Source organism: Megascapheus bottae, unplaced genomic scaffold (assembly GCF_031878675.1).
Source record: "Megascapheus bottae isolate mThoBot1 unplaced genomic scaffold, mThoBot2.hap1 HAP1_SCAFFOLD_216, whole genome shotgun sequence".
Taxonomy (NCBI): domain Eukaryota; kingdom Metazoa; phylum Chordata; class Mammalia; order Rodentia; family Geomyidae; genus Megascapheus; species Megascapheus bottae.
In genome coordinates this window covers 162,792-179,712 of record NW_028327578.1, presented here as the reverse complement: position 1 = coordinate 179,712, position 16,921 = coordinate 162,792, and the positions used below count along the sequence as shown (strand labels likewise).

At 45.1% G+C, this 16,921-nt stretch overlaps 1 protein-coding gene and 1 pseudogene across 4 annotated transcripts in view; one reads left to right on the top strand and one right to left on the bottom strand.

Moving 5' to 3' along the window:
• The first annotated feature begins 2,845 nt into the window (after nt 1–2,845).
• Nucleotides 2,846–5,024, top strand: LOC150039623 (rab11 family-interacting protein 3 pseudogene; annotated as a pseudogene).
• An 806-nt stretch (nt 5,025–5,830) lies between these two features.
• The window catches only part of LOC150039622 (phosphatidylinositol 3,4,5-trisphosphate 3-phosphatase TPTE2-like), a 43,922-nt gene continuing 32,831 nt past the window's right edge, over nt 5,831–16,921 (bottom strand). For 2 of the 4 annotated variants that reach the window (XR_016534303.1, XM_090327722.1), the window contains one exon: nt 5,831–7,961. Coding sequence is in view for 3 of the 4 variants with exons in the window: in XM_090327722.1 (XP_090183848.1) it covers nt 7,855–7,961 (107 nt within the window). In the remaining variant the exon portion in view is untranslated. Of the gene's footprint in view, nt 7,962–9,129; nt 9,379–16,921 lie in introns of those variants that run through there. The other 2 variants (XM_090327723.1, XM_090327724.1) reach the window with 2 other exon arrangements.

The window sequence follows — 16,921 nt, the reverse complement described above, 5'->3', positions numbered from 1 at the left end:
ATTCACATTCACATCTCAGTACCTGAGACTGCTCAGCAGTGAGCAAGCAGATAATGAAGGATGGCATACAGAACACATGGAAATTCTTAGTTAGGGTAGAAATAGATGATATCATAGAAAATCATTACAAATAACAATATATGACACTCAGACATGACGTGTACAGCTGATCAATTAAAATTATACAGTTATATTAAATATAGCAAGTCAATAGATAATTATGGTCAGGAAAGTAAAATCTCTGTGACATTTGGTAAACACACTGATCCTGAAGTGTTTAAAGGATAGACAACATAACTGTAATTACTGTCATAGACAGTCAACAATATCTGTTTCTTTTCAGCATCTTTGCTTTTATACTTTTCTCATTTGGTAAGTAACAGATATCAATTGCTTACAATTCAGAAGAAAGTACTCAGAAATACTTTTTATATATACAAGAAATCCTGATGACTTTGTTTTGTGTTTTCCTCCCCTTCCCGAGACATGCATTTTTATCTGTCCTTTATATTGTAGGGAACTGCAGCAAAGGAAATCGCAAACCCAGACCAAACAAAAGAGCATACAATCATGCAGGATACTTGAGGACTCACCAAAGAAGAAAATTTTACTTTTACATCATCACATAAGTCCGGGACAGTTGGGCACCAAAAAGATTGCTCTATTTGTATCAATATCATGGACAACCTGTTAATGAACACATGGAATTAGGAACTCTAAGTGTTGCCAGCGATTAGTATTCTTTTTCACTCATGAAATCATCCTTAATTCATTATATACTCATAATTTCATTGCTCGGTAATTTTATATAGATTGTAGTAGTAATTTTATTCTAAAGTGGTAAAAGTACTGGGCTCCTAATGTTTGATAGCTATCTTAGGACTACACTTGAACAGCAAAGTATTCATTTTTGACAAGTTTCTTTTTGTTTATTGTAATGTATAGAGTGGTTACAATTATATTCACCAGATAGTAGGTGTGTTACTTTTCACACACTGATATAACCTCTCATGGTTTTGTCCCCATTTTCCTCCCCAAACCCTCTCCCAATCATATTGTTTCCCCTTCTCTTTCCTATTTTAAATAATCAAATAAACATATATACACCATACCAGGTCACAAACTCAGATACAGTAACAATATGAGATTAACCACAGGGCAACAAAACAGAGGAGGAATAACGGAGTGCATTAAGAGCCACAATCACACAAGATAAAGCTCTTATTTCAATATCCTAGAGATCCTTTCATTTAGTCTCATCCTATATGACCAGGAGTTTCTAATGTAATACACATTACTGTTCTGCGTGAATCATCTGATTTTTATATTCTTTTAAGGATGTGCTTTTAAGTTCAGTCTGAAACAGTATATTGATGTTCAAGAAACAATGAATAATTGACCCCATTTTCAGGATAAATATTATGTTGCTGATGAGGTCAATGAGCCATTCAAGTGAATGGAATGACTACAAACAGGTCAAATTTGGAGATTAACAACTATGAAATCATCCCATATATTACTCTGATATTCATATGCCATCATAGAATAAGAAGAAAGCTATGCTAGGCTTCAAGAAACATACCCGCGCTCTCGGGGCCAGGCGTCGGGCTCCTCGGGTTCTCGGGGCCAGGCGTCGGGCTCCTCGGGCTCCTCGCGCTCTTGGGGCCAGGCGCCAGGGTCCTCGGGCTCCTCGGGCTCTTGGGGCCAGGCGCCCGGGTCCTCGGGCTCCTCGGGCTCTTGGGGCCAGGCGCCCGGGTCCTCGGGCTCCTCGGGCTCTTGGGGCCATGCGCCAGGGTCCTCGGGCTCCTCGGGTTCTCGGGGCCAGGCGTCTGGGTCCTCGCGTTCCTCAGGCTCTGAGGGCTCCCGGGGCCAGGTTCCTGGGTCCTCCCGCTCTTCGGGTTCCTCGGGTTCTCGGGGCCAGGCGCCCGGGTCCTCGCGCTCCTCGGGTTCTCGGGGCCAGGCGCCCGGGTCCTCGCGTTCTCGGGGCCAGAGGAGCCCTGGCGCGAGGAGCCCGAGGAGCCCGACGCCTGGCCCCGAGAACCCGAGGAATCCGAGGAGCCCGAAGCCTGGCCCCGAGAGCATGAGGAGCCAGACGTGCCTGACGCCTGGCCCCGAGAACCCGAGGAATCCGAGGAGCCCGACGCCTGGCCCCGAGCGCATGAGGAGCCAGACGTGCCTGACGCCTGGCCCCGAGAACCCGAGGAATCCGAGGAGCCCGACGCCTGGCCCCGAGAGCATGAGGAGCCGGACGTGCCTGACGCCTGGCCCCGAGAACCCGAGGAATCCGAGGAGCCCGACGCCTGGCCCCGAGAGCATGAGGAGCCGGACGTGCCTGACGCCTGGCCCCAAGAACCCGAGGAATCCGAGGAGCCCGACGCCTGGCCCCGAAAGCATGAGGAGCCGGACGTGCCCGACGCCTGGCCCCGAGAGCGCGAGGAGCCGGACGCGCCGTCCAGCTGGCTGGAGGACTCGGTTGAGCTGTGGCGCTGGCCGGAAGAGCCCGTCTCGCCGGACTTGTTGGCCCGCTGCGCCGCGGTCCGGAGGAACTGGACGCGCAGTACCGCTGGTCCGAGGAGCCCGAGGACTGCGGGCATGCGCGTGGGCTGTACCCGGGCGCCTCGGGCGCGACGTGCGGGCGGCTACTCTCGAACGGGGGCCCGGCCTTGCCGCTGTCCAGCGAGCCGGCCGCGGGCCAGGAGGACGGCGCTCGCCTCCACGCCGTGTTTGACGCATTGAGGATTTCATCCAGTTCGCCACGGTCTACGAGGCGGAACAGACAGGCATGCTACTGAAACATTATCTGTCACATTCACTTGATGTATCATCTACTATACCACCTGGTAAAGGACTTAACACAGTACTTGGATCCAAGTGGACTTGGTGTGATCACTTTTGAAGACTTTCACCAAGGGATCATGGCCATCAGAAATGGAGATCCTGATGGCCAGCTGTACAGTGTGGTGCCTGCCCACGATAAGGACCTCACCCCCTGTGCTGACGAGTTTGACGACTTCGGCACCTATGAGGCCAACGAGGTGACAGACAGTGCATATATGGGCTCTGAGAGCACCTACAGCGAATGTGAGACTTTTACAGATGAGGACACCAGCACCCTGGTACATCCTGAGCTACAGCCTGAGGGGGATGCTGACAGTGCAGGCGGCTCAGCTGTGCCCTCAGAGTGCCTGGATACCACAGAGGAGCCTGACCACAGTGCGCTGCTGCTGCTCCCTGGCAGATCTCACTCTTGTGGCCAGGCTGTTATGGTGATTGGCGGTGAGGAGCATTTCGAGGACTATGGTGAGGGCAGTGAGGCAGAGCTGTCCCCAGGGACCATGTGCAACGGGGAACTGGATTGCAGTGACCCTTCTTTCCTCACTCCCAGCCCAACCAAGCGGCTCTCCAGCAGGAAGGTGGCAAGGTACCTGCACCAGTCAGGGGCTCTGACCATGGAGGCCCTGGAGGACCCTCCCCCAGATCCCATGGAGTGTCTAGAGGAAGACATTGCTGACAAGGAGGTTGTCTTCTTGGAGAGGAGAGTGTCAGAGCTAGAGAAGGACAGCATGGCTGCTGGGGAGCAACATGGCCGGCTGAGACAGGAGAACCTCCAGCTGGTGCACAGAGCCAACGCTCTAGAGGAACAGCTGAAGGAGCAGGAGTTGAGAGCCAGTGAGATGGTCCTGGAAGAGGGGAGGAAGCAGAAGGAGCTCTTGTGCAAGATGGAACGGGAGAAGAGCATCGAGATTGAAAACCTGCAGGCTAGGCTCCAGCAGCTGGATGAGGAGAACAGTGAGCTACGGTCCTGCACACCCTGTCTGAAGGCCAACATCGAGCGCTTAGAGGAGGAAAAACAGAAGTTGCTGGATGAGATTGAAGAGTTGACACTGCGTCTTAATGAAGAGCAAGAAAACAAGAGGAAGATGGGAGACAGGCTGAGCCATGAGAGGCACCAGTTCCAGAGGGACAAGGAGGCAACACAGGAGCTTATTGAGGACCTCCGTAAGCAGCTGGACCATCTGCAACTCCTCAGGCTGGAGGCAGAGCAAAAACGAGGCCGCAGCAGTAGCCAGGGTCTGCAGGAATACAACAGCCGTGCCCGAGAGAGTGAGCTGGAGCAGGAGGTCCGAAGGCTCAAGCAGGACAACCGCAACCTGAAGGAACAAAATGATGAGCTGAATGGACAGGTCATCACCCGCAGCATCCAGGGAGCCAAGAGCCTCTTCTCCACAGCCTTCTCCGAGTCCCTGGCTGCAGAGATCAGCTCAGTCTCCCGAGATGAGCTCATGGAAGCAATCTAGAAGCAGGAAGAGATCAACTTCCGCCTGCAGGACTACATTGACAGGATCATTGTGGCCATCATGGAGACCAACCCATCCATCCTGGAGGTCAAGTAGACAGCAATGCCCTAGGCTGGTCCAGGACTCCATGAGTACACTGGAGTGGCCCTGCCTCACCTCACGTCACGAAGGCCACCAGGTCCCATAGCCAGCTAAGCCTGGGGTACACAGGGCCCTCACATGGAGGGGATGGGCAGGTGAAGATTTGCTACAGAAGGTAGAGGGCAGCGAGAATGCAGGAAGGGAAGCCCACATAGCAGTCAAGGAGTGAAGGTAGGCCTGCTATTGGCTTTGACCTTTGGGGAGCCAGAGCCCCTCACCCCGTCACCTAGCCAACAATCACCTGTGTCTTTTCCACAGTTGATGGGCTCTTAAACCTGTGTGTAGACATGGGGGACAGTCTCTCAGGCTGGGGTGAGCTACCCTGTGCCTCCTTTATGGCAGACCCTCTTCCTGCCGTGCAGCCCTACGGGAAGAGTCTGCAGCTTTCTACTCAGGCGTCCTGACAGGTGCCACCCATGTCTGGTGTGTGAGCCCTGGACCCTCACATGAGATGCGACGGTGTGTGCAGGACAGCAGGTGAGGCTGGTCCATGTGAGGTTGGGCTGGGAGCTGCTCGGGCTGTCACCAGGTGGCCTTCAGTGGACCAGGGCCCCAAAGCCATGCAGGCACTCCAGTGGTATGAACCTCGCTCTGTACCCTCAGGTTCTGCCCCTCCCGCTGGGGCCTAGGCCGGGAGACCATCAGGAGCCTTTGCTCTGAGCACAGGACTTGAGATGATACACAGAACTCACTTCCCGGATGGGCAGACATACCAACTCCTCTGCCTCTAGCTACAGGTGCTGCTTCTTTGCAGAGATGTGACTTTCTTTGGTCACCTAGACTCTGTTGTCCCCAGATCACTGCCCTGAGGGAAGTTCACACATCTCAGGCTAGAGTCCAGGTCTCTGGAAGACAGGCTGGGAGACTGTGCACAGACCAGGAGCAGAGGCGCCCTTACCACCCCACACCTGCACTACCACAGAGTGGTGCCACCCACTAGCGGCTCAGCCTGCCTGGGCCAGGGCACTGGCTAGCAGCCTCTCAGTGCCCTCTGTTGGGCTGGAATCCCGCTGCAAAGACTGTCTGTCCACTGTGTGCCGTGTGTGCAAGCGAGCATGAGTGTGCACACGAGTGTGAGTGTATGTGTGCTTGTGCCCACACATGCTGCCCTCCATCCCCTCCACCTTCCCTGGCCCACCTTCTACACTACAGTTTAAGATGTCGCCTTGTATTGTACATTTTGGGGAAAGCCTTGGGTGTAAATCAATGTAAACTTGGAGAGATTTTTCTATCATGTAGAGTAGGTATTTTTTATAGATTGAAAGTTGATCAATTTTTTAATACTTTACAGAGAGAAAACTATCTGTGTATACACATGAAAAAATATATATATATATATGTATATGTATAATATAAAAAATAAAAAAAATAAAGAAACATACCCACAGAAGACTCTCACATGATTTTCAAGTTTTCAGGAAGTTTTCTACATACAGAACAATATGAAAATAATATATTGTTTTCAAGCTTTATAAGGAAGTGTGCAAGTGTGTAACATGGGAGGGCAGTATACAGCAGAAAGTTTGAATAAGAAAGCATCTTCTAGAAAGTAGAATTTCAGTTGGTCATTGGAGGATTTTAATAAAGGAGGTATAATATAGGCCTGAGAAGAGAAACCCGCAAAAATATCAATGAAATTGAGAATTTTATTCCAAGAGCCAGAGAGATGAGTCAGTCTTCTCTAATGGGAGTTTGTAGGTCCAGATATTGATGGAAATAGCTTGGCTACACTAGGGTTGTTATATCTTCAGAGCTTAAATCCAGAAAAATAAGAATGAACATGGGCTAAGAATTAATGGGAGCAATGTCCTATGTGACAAAGTGGTTTCAAAATGATCACTTTTTACACTGATTTGATAACATAGATTAAATTCAAATATATTACCTAAACCTCACAACACTTGAGATATACTCCAATTTCATAGATAAGAATTTGAGGAGGAGGAGATGGTTACTGGCTCTAACCAAGGCACACTGTGCCTTCTGCTCACAGTGAGAGCAGTATTTTAGGATACATTTTGCAATAGTCTGCAGGTTGCTTTATTCAGACTATTTTATAAACCCAGAAACAAGCAAGTAAGTCTATGGACTAAGCAGCAGTAGTGGGAATTAAAAATGAGAGAAGAGACATTTCAAAGGCTTACTCAGCAAGGGCTGCTGATTTAAATGAGTTTAGGGACTAGGCAAATAATCAACAGCAATTCCAAATTGTAAAGCCCATGTTGGAGAATGCTGCCTGCATTGACCAAGCATAGGAAAAGCTTCCCTGATCAGTCAGGAGTAAAGGGATGAGTGGTGGCAAATGCATTTGTGGCAGATGGGGTGTCTTCCCCCAGCGGGGCTCCTTCATATCTGCTCAGGGCCCGAAGAAACACATTCTAGTTGATGGAAGGATAACTGGTAAACATAACCAAAAACAGAGTACACCTACAGGTAACAAAAGAAGGAAACACGAATGGTTTTGGGTGAATAGTCTCCACTACCTGAAGCCAACCACAAACAAACTGCATTTTTAACAGTTCCTATGGAACCAGACACCAGTGGCTCATGTTTGCAATGCCAGTTGCTTAGGAGCCTGAGTAGCTAGGGATCTGAGGATCATGATTCAAAGCCAGCCTAGGATAGAGTCTATAGATTTTTATTTCCAGTTAAGTATCTGAAAACCAGAAATTAAGTAGCGGGTCAAATACTAGAGCACAAGTCTTGAGCACAAAGTCTCACAAAAAGCACACACAGAGGAACACACACTACACTTGTGTGCATGTACAGAAGTTACAACAGGAACCTGGGAATCATTCTAAAAGATCCTTTGGGGTTAAAAAGGAAATTAGCCAGTTTCTCCCAGAAAAGGTGTACAGTCTTGAGAATTTCTTGAACATTTCAGAAATGGCTGTGGGTAAAGAGGCATCTCCTCAGTCCATATGCTGTCTCTACTGCTCTCAAGGTGACATCCAACAAAACATCTCAATGACAGTCAATGAGCCCATTGCTGAGTGAACAGATTCTGCATCACTCTTTGAACCTATGACTTTCCACTTCCACAAGTGCCAAGGTGACCTTCAAAAACACTGCATTTGAGAATCAGAGCTTTGTAATAAATGATCAAAATGATCAAAAGGAAGATCATATGGCAAATACTGATATGATGTATGCATTTAAAGCCTCGAGTATTTCCTGGGGACATTCTTAGCATTTGTGGGCACAAGTGAATTCGAAGCAGCACTAAACTGAAGCCCAGTTTGACAATATCTTTCAGAAACTGTTTGGAACAAGGCTCTGCTTTGCATCTGAACTAAGCAATGCCAACTGGAATGGTGACAGAGGGCAAGAGCTGTCTCTTTTGGTGAGTGTTACTTTGGGGAAGACCATCATGCCGCTTGACTGGGAGCTTTGAAACAAACATGAGAATTCTCATTTATGAGCTTTGGCTCACCGTGCAGGTTTGGCGAGTACAAGTAAATACAGTCTTGTGCTGCATTATTATTTCAATTTTCAGGTCTGCTCCATTACCTTCTCCTACTCCTGCATAAAAGTGAAAAAGAAAACTTGTATGTTTGTTAGAGTACAGAGCAAAATGTCTTGCCAGTTAACTCAATGGAGAATAAAGAGAGAAAATATTGGCCAGCTAAGGTTGTGGGTTTAGTTAATCATTTGATCTTGCATAGAATTTGTCCTTTACAAATGGTTTCTGGCTCCTAAAGCAGTTCACAATATTACAGAGAAAGAGAAAAATCATTATATCTTAACCTTCTACAAGATAAATTCTTACTACATCACCATTCCAGGAAAAAAAAATTAGGAGCTTCCAGAATTTCTTGCTTATGAAATGCTACCTTTAGAATTCTATAATAATAATCTAAATTTAATTTTCTCTAAGTCAAATGTTTAAATCAATATCAAGGATAATATTGGTCAGGTATACCCAAACAATCCAGATTGTGTACATTTGAGAACAATAGTTCTATGCCATTTTAACTTATACTTTTAGTATCTTTAAGTGGTTACACAAATAGATTTACATTAAACAATCAGTTTATAAGTACAATGTATCTTGATGGATATATCAACCCCCAACCTATCTTCTCCATTTCCATAGGTTCATAGGATATATGTTGTGAAATATTATGGCTGTTTCCCCTATTCTCTCCACATTAATCTAAATTCCTCCTCTTTGCAAATACCATGCTTTTCAAGTACCAGTTTCCTGGTATTTGTTTTAGTGGACTGTGAGTTCATTTTTCTAAAGAAATAAACCATTTGAGTTCTCTCATAGAAATATCTTCCTTCCTTTAATACATTTGTGTAATCTAGTACACAACCTCATATGTCTTTACTTTTCTATTTATAAATTAGCTTAGACATATTAGAGAATACCTACATATATTGTCTCTCTGGACCTCACTTCACTTAGGTAGGACTTGAACACTCAGACTCTTTTTCTTACCCACCCAGAACTAGAGCTCTTTTGTCGGGGACATTCTACCCCTCCCTGAATTCTTACTGTAAGAATGTGCCCACATCTTGTAATTAGGTCACTAAGCAACAAATGTGTGCTTTCGCTGATATGCAAACATCCTACCACCTGGCCTGTACCCCAAGCAAACATCCTACTACCGGACCCCCTCCCCTGAGCAGTTCCTATACCCCAATCCCCTCCTGCCTTTCCTGAAGAGGCATATAAACCCTTGTGTGAAAAAAAAATTTGCAGCTTGATCAGGATGCTTGTCTTGCTGCCTTCTTCGTGTTTCCTGTCCCTTTCATTCCTCCCTCTAGGTTCTTGGGCCCTAGTTGACGTCCCGCTGGAAGGGACAAATGGCGCCCAATGTGGGGCCTGGGAGCCCTCGAGGCTGAGGAACGCTGTCTTCCAGGAAAACTTGGATCCAAGTGATTGTGTGACCGGCTCGGAGCTACCCATCTGCAACATCAGTTTCGGTCAACGCTGAGGAGTGAAGACAGCACAAGGTAAGTGACTGGCCATGGGACAGGCATCATTATCACAGGAATTGTTCATCTCAGGTTTAAAAGAGGCCCTCAAAACACAAGGAACCGGGTTAAAAGGAAATATTTAAAGGCATTTTTTGAATGTTATCTGGCAGACAGATGTAACCCACTAAGCACCCTTTGGGAAATTGCGTCTATACCACTAAGTACCCATTGGGAATTTATGTCTATAGATACTCATTCAATACTGAGGAACAACCTTTTTTGGAAAAGACAACCAGGTTTAAAGCAAAGGCCTCCGGAGCTAAGTAAGAGTCGGCCGACCACCCTGTTTCAGGCCAGACAAAAGTCCACCTAAAATACCCTGTCCCTGAGGAGCTACAATCGCCTGCCTCTCAGGCCTTAAGTTCCCAGCTCCTAAAAACTGCTGCAGTCCCCAGCTCCTGGGCTAGCTGGCTTAGCTGCATCTTAGCAATTGGCACGCCCCCTGTCCTGGCCAGAGCCATTCATTTGTGGCTCTTAAAGAGGACCTGCCCCATAATCTTTAAGGAGAGACGAAATACAGATGTTGTGACATTCTATGATGACTGCATTAGTTATGAAAAATTAGCATAGAACTGCTCCCCCAATTCTAGTGGCCACCACAGTCTTATCGCATGGGGAGCAGTGGCCTATTGGTGGGAAAAACAATTGGAGCTACTAAAATTAATAAGAATCAGGCAAATACAAGTTTCAAATACAAGTTTCTTCATGATCTCCCTGCAGTAAATACACCCATGGGAGCCACCCAACCAGGGCTCCCAAGTCTTTCATCAATTCCTAATAATTTGTATACTTACGCTATTGAGATAAAATATTGCATTTTTCTAGAAACAGTGGTTTTCCTTTAACAACCATTTTTGGAAAAGATGCCTAGGTTTAAAGCAAAGGCCTCCGAAGGTAAATAAGATTCAGCTGACCACCCTGTATGTCTGTCTGAAAAGTGCATGGTAGGCCAAAAAGTTGGACGCAGCAAGCTCTCTAAGGCCTGGGTGGTCAAGGGACGCCTTGACCACCTTCTGGATTTCTTGTAACAGGGCATGCCTGAGAGTCTCACTGGCAAGACATGTCTAAATAAGTTGTTTGGTGAGAATGTTCATCTGAGTTCATGTTGTTGTGTTAAATGTATCCGATTGAGCCTCATTTTCTGTTGTAAGTCAATGTCTGGTTCTGTTTGAGAGTAGGTTAGGATGGCCTCTGCCGGCCAGCTACCGAGGAATGGAAATTTCCATAGGGGAGGTGCGCCCTCTGAATTCCCGATTTCAGGGCCCCACCGTCTTTCCATCACTCTGGTAGTTTAAGACCATGCATGCCATCAAATGTTTAGGAATCTATTAAAAGTCTCTGCTTCTCTGTCTTGTTCGTGTTACATATTTTTCCTTGGATATTTTTCCTTGTCCAGTTTTGTCTTTAAATTTGGTACCAGTTCTAAATATGGATCCTATGGATTTTCTGTGTGTACTTGTTATCTATTTGAATATTTCTGGGAAGTAAAAGTTTTGGCCCCACTCGGGCCTGGTATGGCCCCTCCAAGTCGGCTGCAGGTGAGGTGAGTAGAGGCCAGACAAAGCAGCTGCAGACTTCCTCTAGTTTCCTTTTTCCCACAACCTGCTGAAGTGACAGTCTGGAGACAGTTGGTGGCAGGACACAAACTTCAGTCTTAGTTCTCCTAAGTTTAAGACTCCCACCAAACTTTCATCTGTAAAAGGTATTATGTAATATCAGGAACTAGCTCTGAAAAAATAAATTTCAGCTAGTTGCTTTGTTAAAAAGCTTTGTTTTAAAACTTGGTTGTCACACACAAGAATAAGATTAGCAAAAAATCTCTTGTCACTAAACTTCCGGAAAATGTGTGCCCGATATTAATTTTGTGTGTTTTTAAGATCTTTGAGTATGAACGTGTGTGTGAATAGGTATGAACGAACATGTTCAAGGTTAAACTGTCAGCATCCTGTATAACACAATGGATGAGCTCATATTTGAAACACAAAGGCAATTGGGTAAATCTAAGTCTAAACTTCAAGAAAATTATTAGGTCTGAATGTTTTACAATGTCTCAAAGGATTATTGCATTGTTTTAATGAGGAACTGGTAAAAAGTATTTTTCTAAAGTAGAAAAAGTATTTTCTAAATGAAATCTGCATTTAAAAATCTGATATTGTAATGCATAGAGCTGTATCAGAATTTGATTATCAATGTCAGAGGTGATGTGATTAGTGTTTCTTAACCAGCCCCTAAAATGTATTAAATTAGGGAAAAGAGTTTTTAAAGGAATGTTTAGAAGTTTATAATTTGGTTTCATATTACTGGATTGCCATTAGACGTATTTTAGAAAAAGAAGGAAACTAAGTCCAGACTTAGACTTTTGGTGTACTAAGAATGTTTGTAGTTCTTGCATTAAGGAACACTTATTTGAGTTTAAACTGTTGTTGGAGTTCGAGGCAATAATCTAGACTGCAAAAAAAAATTACTCTTCTAAAAGGAGGCTTAGAGGCAAAGGGTGATTTCTTGGGCCCTTAAAGATTTTTCAAATGCAAATAAAGGCTAAAGTGTTAATTGTTTCAACAAATATCAGTGAAAGTTTTAAAGAACATTGGAAATTGGTTTCTGAACAAAATTTGAAAGTGAAGTTGTCCTAAATGTTTGTCTCAATAGAGAGAAAGAAAAAAAGGAAAATTAGGACTACCAAAATGATTGCTTAATTGCTATTTAGCCTGCTCTTTTAAAGTCTCCTTATAGCAATTTCTAGCTGGTCCATGGAGAAGGACAGCAATCCTTATTCAGATGTAACTTTGGCTCTTACCAGGTTCCAGGTAAGATCATCCTTAGAGACTATTTCTGTGTTGACCACCTTGTTGCTTTAATTGGAGTAATGGGGCCTTTAGTAGGACTCATTGATCTGAAAGCTGCAGTTTCGAGCCAGCCAGGGCAAAGCAATGTTCCTGTGAGACTGTGGTGTCTAATCTGCCAGCAGAATGCTGGGGCAAAGTTGCTTTAGAGCACAAAGTGGCCGAGTGCTAGCCTTGAGCTGGAGAGTTGAGGGACAGTGACCAGGCCACAAGTTCAAGCCCAGCAACCAACAAAGTGAAATGCCAATGGGATGTTCATCCCTGTGTGGAGGGACACCACTGGGACAAAAGAAATAAAGCATCCAGATGCAGAAAGCCTCTGCTTGGATGGCAGAGATGGTATCAGATCCTAGAGTCACTTGTGCTTGGCCACTCAATATTTAATCAGAGCTGAGAGGTCATAGACTAGTTTGTAAGCATGTTTTACTAATGCCCATGCCTTTCATAACTGGGCAGGAACTTGTCAATCATCTGTGATAGTGGGTAGTTTAAAGTTCTAACTGAGCAAATTTTGATTTGACACCAGCCATAAATTGAGGAAAGTTGTGGATCTGAGGCTTGTGTCCCTGTTCATCTGTTTAGATCTGGCAACTGAAGCATAGAGTCACAGGGATTAAGTTCCCCAGACAATCAGGAAAATGCCTTTCCAAATGGGTGCTAAGTAAGCTACACTGTTGTAGCCAAAGAAAAAGTTTGTGCAGTTGTTAAATGTTTTATATGATCTCCGATTTGAAGTAAAATATCACTCCTGATATGAAATCTTGGCAACCTCTTGGTTGCCTCTTGGTTTTAGGGTCCCTAGCTAGGATAGAGACAACACCCCTGAGTCAGCGTGAAGAAATTACAGAAGCTGAATCTCCACCCATTAATCCCCTTTAGATGAAGGGATCAAAAAGTCATTTTTTTAAAAAATTAAGACAGGATAATTAGAGGCATGGAAAAATAGTAACAAATGTGCAAGAGTGGAGACTGCACTCGTGGGGAATGGCTTCAAGTCTTCTGTGCCTGTTTAAGAGAATCCTATCCTTGTTTAATCTGGTTACTAAAAGTTGTCACCCTGGTATTATTTTGGATTCTCAACCTTATATGTCTTAAAAACTAATGGGTTTAATGACATTCACAGGGAAGTGGATGAATCTAGAGCGAATCATGTTGAGTGAGACAAGTCAAGACCTAATGATCAAAAGGCGCATGGTATCCTTAATAGGTGGCTATTAAATCCAAAGAGTACAAGAGCGAGGACTCAATAACTGCATATCCAAAGCTATGGTCATGGTAATGGAAATATAAACGTAACTATATAGACATAAAAACCTATGACTCTATAGACATAATGTTTTATTTCATAAATTAAGGTGTTTCTATGACATCCAAGCCTTAGCTTCATTGTGATTAAGTTCTAAATACTAAGTCCCAATGATTGTAAATAGAGATTGCCTCCTTGAACACTTGTATGTTAATCTTGTCATTTAAAAGATGATGTAAAAATCAACGTTAATAAATTCTTTTTTTAAAAAAAAGAAAAGGTTAAAAAAAAACTAATGGGTTGTCAGCCTGACAAAATGAGTGTGCTCAGGAAAAGCAACCAGGGAATCATTGGGAGAATTCACCGAAGTCAGGCCTTAGGTTTAGCTTCTTTAACCAATTTGTGCAGAAATTTGCAGGCAACCCAGCAGGAGGTGTGACATTCCATTGGAGTTACTGAGAGATGAAATTGCTGCCACATATTCTGTTCTGCCTGATTCTACCACCACCCCACAGCCGTTTCCTGAGAGGACTGGAACCAAAAGCTCTTGGTGATGGGACATTCTGTGCTAAACTCAAAGTCCCTTAGTTGGTTCCAGCCATTATGGTGACTCTGGATGGGTGAATTTTCCATCCAGTGCTGAACAGCCTAGATGAGGGAGAGGCTAAATGGCTATGAGGACTATGGGGCCCCCAGAGGAACCGTAATCCCCACCCGAGGGATATGCATCTACCGTTGACAGGTGTAAGCATTTGCATGAGATGCAGCTAAGACTGCGAGGAGATGGCCTAAACAGCCCTCAGTCTCGGGGTCTCCTGAGGGACACGCCCAATAGCATGGAGGTTGGCATCTATGAAAACCATTCCCCCGCAAAAAGATACTTGGCCTCAGCAGAGAGACAGATACATGAGCCAGTGGGTCTTGCTTCTTGCTCAACATGGCCTCCATTCTAGGAATCATGGCCTCTGTCCCCCCTCTCAGGTTAATGCCTACCATAATTCAGATATTGCCTAAATCCTTGCCCCTCACTTATTTCAAGATGACAGGAGGAGATCGAGGACATTCTCCCCCTCCCTGAATTCTTACTGTAAGAATGTGCTTGCATCTTGTAAGTAGGTCACTAAGCAACACATGCCTGCTTGCTTTGATATGCAAACATCCTACTACCTGGCCTCTACCCCAAGCAAACATCCTACTACCGGACCCCCTCCCCCAAGCAGTTCCTATACCCCAATCCCTCTCCTGAAGAGGCATATAAACCCTTGTGTGAAAAATAAAATTGGCAGCTTGATCAGGATGCTTGTCTTGCTGCCTTCTTCATGTCTCCTGTCCCTTTCATTCCTCCCTCTAGGTTCTTGGCCCTAGTTGATGTCCCACTGGATGGGACACTCTTTCACTTTGGAATATTTATAATTAATTGGGGATAAGTGTTTTCTATCTGGGTTGGCTTCAAACCACAATCCTCAGTTCTCAGCCTCCTAAGTAGCTAGGATAACCAACGTGACCCCAGGGTGTGTGACCTTTTCCTCAGTTCAAATGGCCCCCCTTCCTTTAGCCTTTCCTCCAAGATCTGGTTTCAGAGACCACAATGAAGGTTTTCCTTTCAACCTTGCCTATTTCACATTAACATGAAGCATGTCTGATTGGGTTTTCATCTTGCCTTGTTTTGGTGTCTCTTAATTTCATGGATCAAACACTATCATCAGGAAGATTTCTGATGGAAACATGGCTTTTGCTGCACTCTCCTTCCCTTGTTCCAGTTGTCCAACTGCTTTCTACTGATATCCTCTAACAATAAGCCACTGAAATTCACAAGTACAATGTGCTAAGCCTTTATTTTCCTCACATTTAAACAATTTACATCACACAAAGGAATTTCATCCTTGAAAAACACAGACAAAGCTGGGCTCAGTGGCTTCCATAGTAACCATAGCTCCTCAGTGTCTGAGATCTGAGGATCAAGGTTCAAAGCCAGCCTGGGCACAAAAGGACCTGAGACTCTTATCTCCATCTAACCTCCAGAAAACAGGAAGTGGGGCTTGGCTCAAGGGTACTGCAGAGCTTAGGGAAAACACCCAGGAACAGGGGTAGGGTCGTAGCCTTGAGCTGAAGAGTTCAGGTACCACTCACAGGTTGGGCTGGAAACCCATGATCCCCCCATGCACCCACCGACAAAATGCAGACAAAATGAAGTGAAAATTCTCTGTCTCACCTTCTTCTACGTGTTTAGGTTTCTAAATAAATAACCTCTTTCACTATTTTTCTAGGCCAGCCTGGATAAAGAGAGACTTCATCTAGGAAAAGAGTAGAGCGGCCCAAGCCTGTAGTCCCAGTTGTGGGAAGACTGAGATGGAGAACCCAGGGGAAAACTTTGGAGAACTGGGTGGTCTGTGCCAGTCTTTCCAGCAATATTGGGAAGTCTAAACTAGACAATCTGATTTCTTGGAAACAGCACCAACTTGGCAGTTTCTAGAGGAGTCTAGTAGAAGAACAAGTTCTCCAAACCTGTTCTATGTCCATGGAGATTCAGGTGTGAGTGTCAAACAAGGGCAGTCAGGGGAGTCCAAGTGCTGCCTTCTAGGAACCTTGTCTGTACTACCTAAACCTGGCCTGCAACAGAGTCCAACTTTTGTATTTGCAAGTAGCAGAGTTTGAAGTCTGGGTCTTGAGCCTGCTCAGCTTGTCTAGCTGACACCCTATCACTTGAGGCATCCCCCCATTTTGCATTTTTGGTTGCAATTGGAGACTCAGTGTCCTGGTTGTCTTCGAACTGTGGTCCTCCACATGTCAGCCTTCTCAGTAAGGAGGCTTTTAGGTAAAGAGCCTTGAGAACCCCTGCATTGCAGTTGTTTTTTTTTAAATCTAAGCACTTATTTGTCTTTTCTGCTCACAACCCCAGCTGAATGCTTGCATATGACCTGGCCAAAGGTGGCAACAAATAAAATAAGGCATCCTGATGGAGAAGATAGTGAGGAGATGCTTAGAGGAGGAGGAAAGAGAGAAAAGAAAGACTATAGTTCTGAGAAGAAAGGGCCGCTGGAAGGACTGGCCAAGAAAATGAAGCAGGGCCAGCAATGCTGAGATGAACCATGAAGGAGAAATGAGTCTGAGAAAGAAGGACTCTACTGGGTTCTTGAATCTTCTCATCTCCTATGGAAAAAAATCTATCCTAGGTTGAGACAAGAACATCAAGAACAGAAGGCAAGGGGTAGAACATTCCCCTCAAGTGGAAATGGGTAAGGGAATAAGAGAGGCATCTAAGGAGAGTTGACATGGCAGCTCAAGAGGGAGAAGGTCACATGCATTGACACTTAGCTGTGATATAGGATTATTTGCGTAACATAAGCAAAACCCTCCCAAATAGTGGGGCGCACATCCTCTTGTCTTCTCCTTCCTTTTTAAAGCAC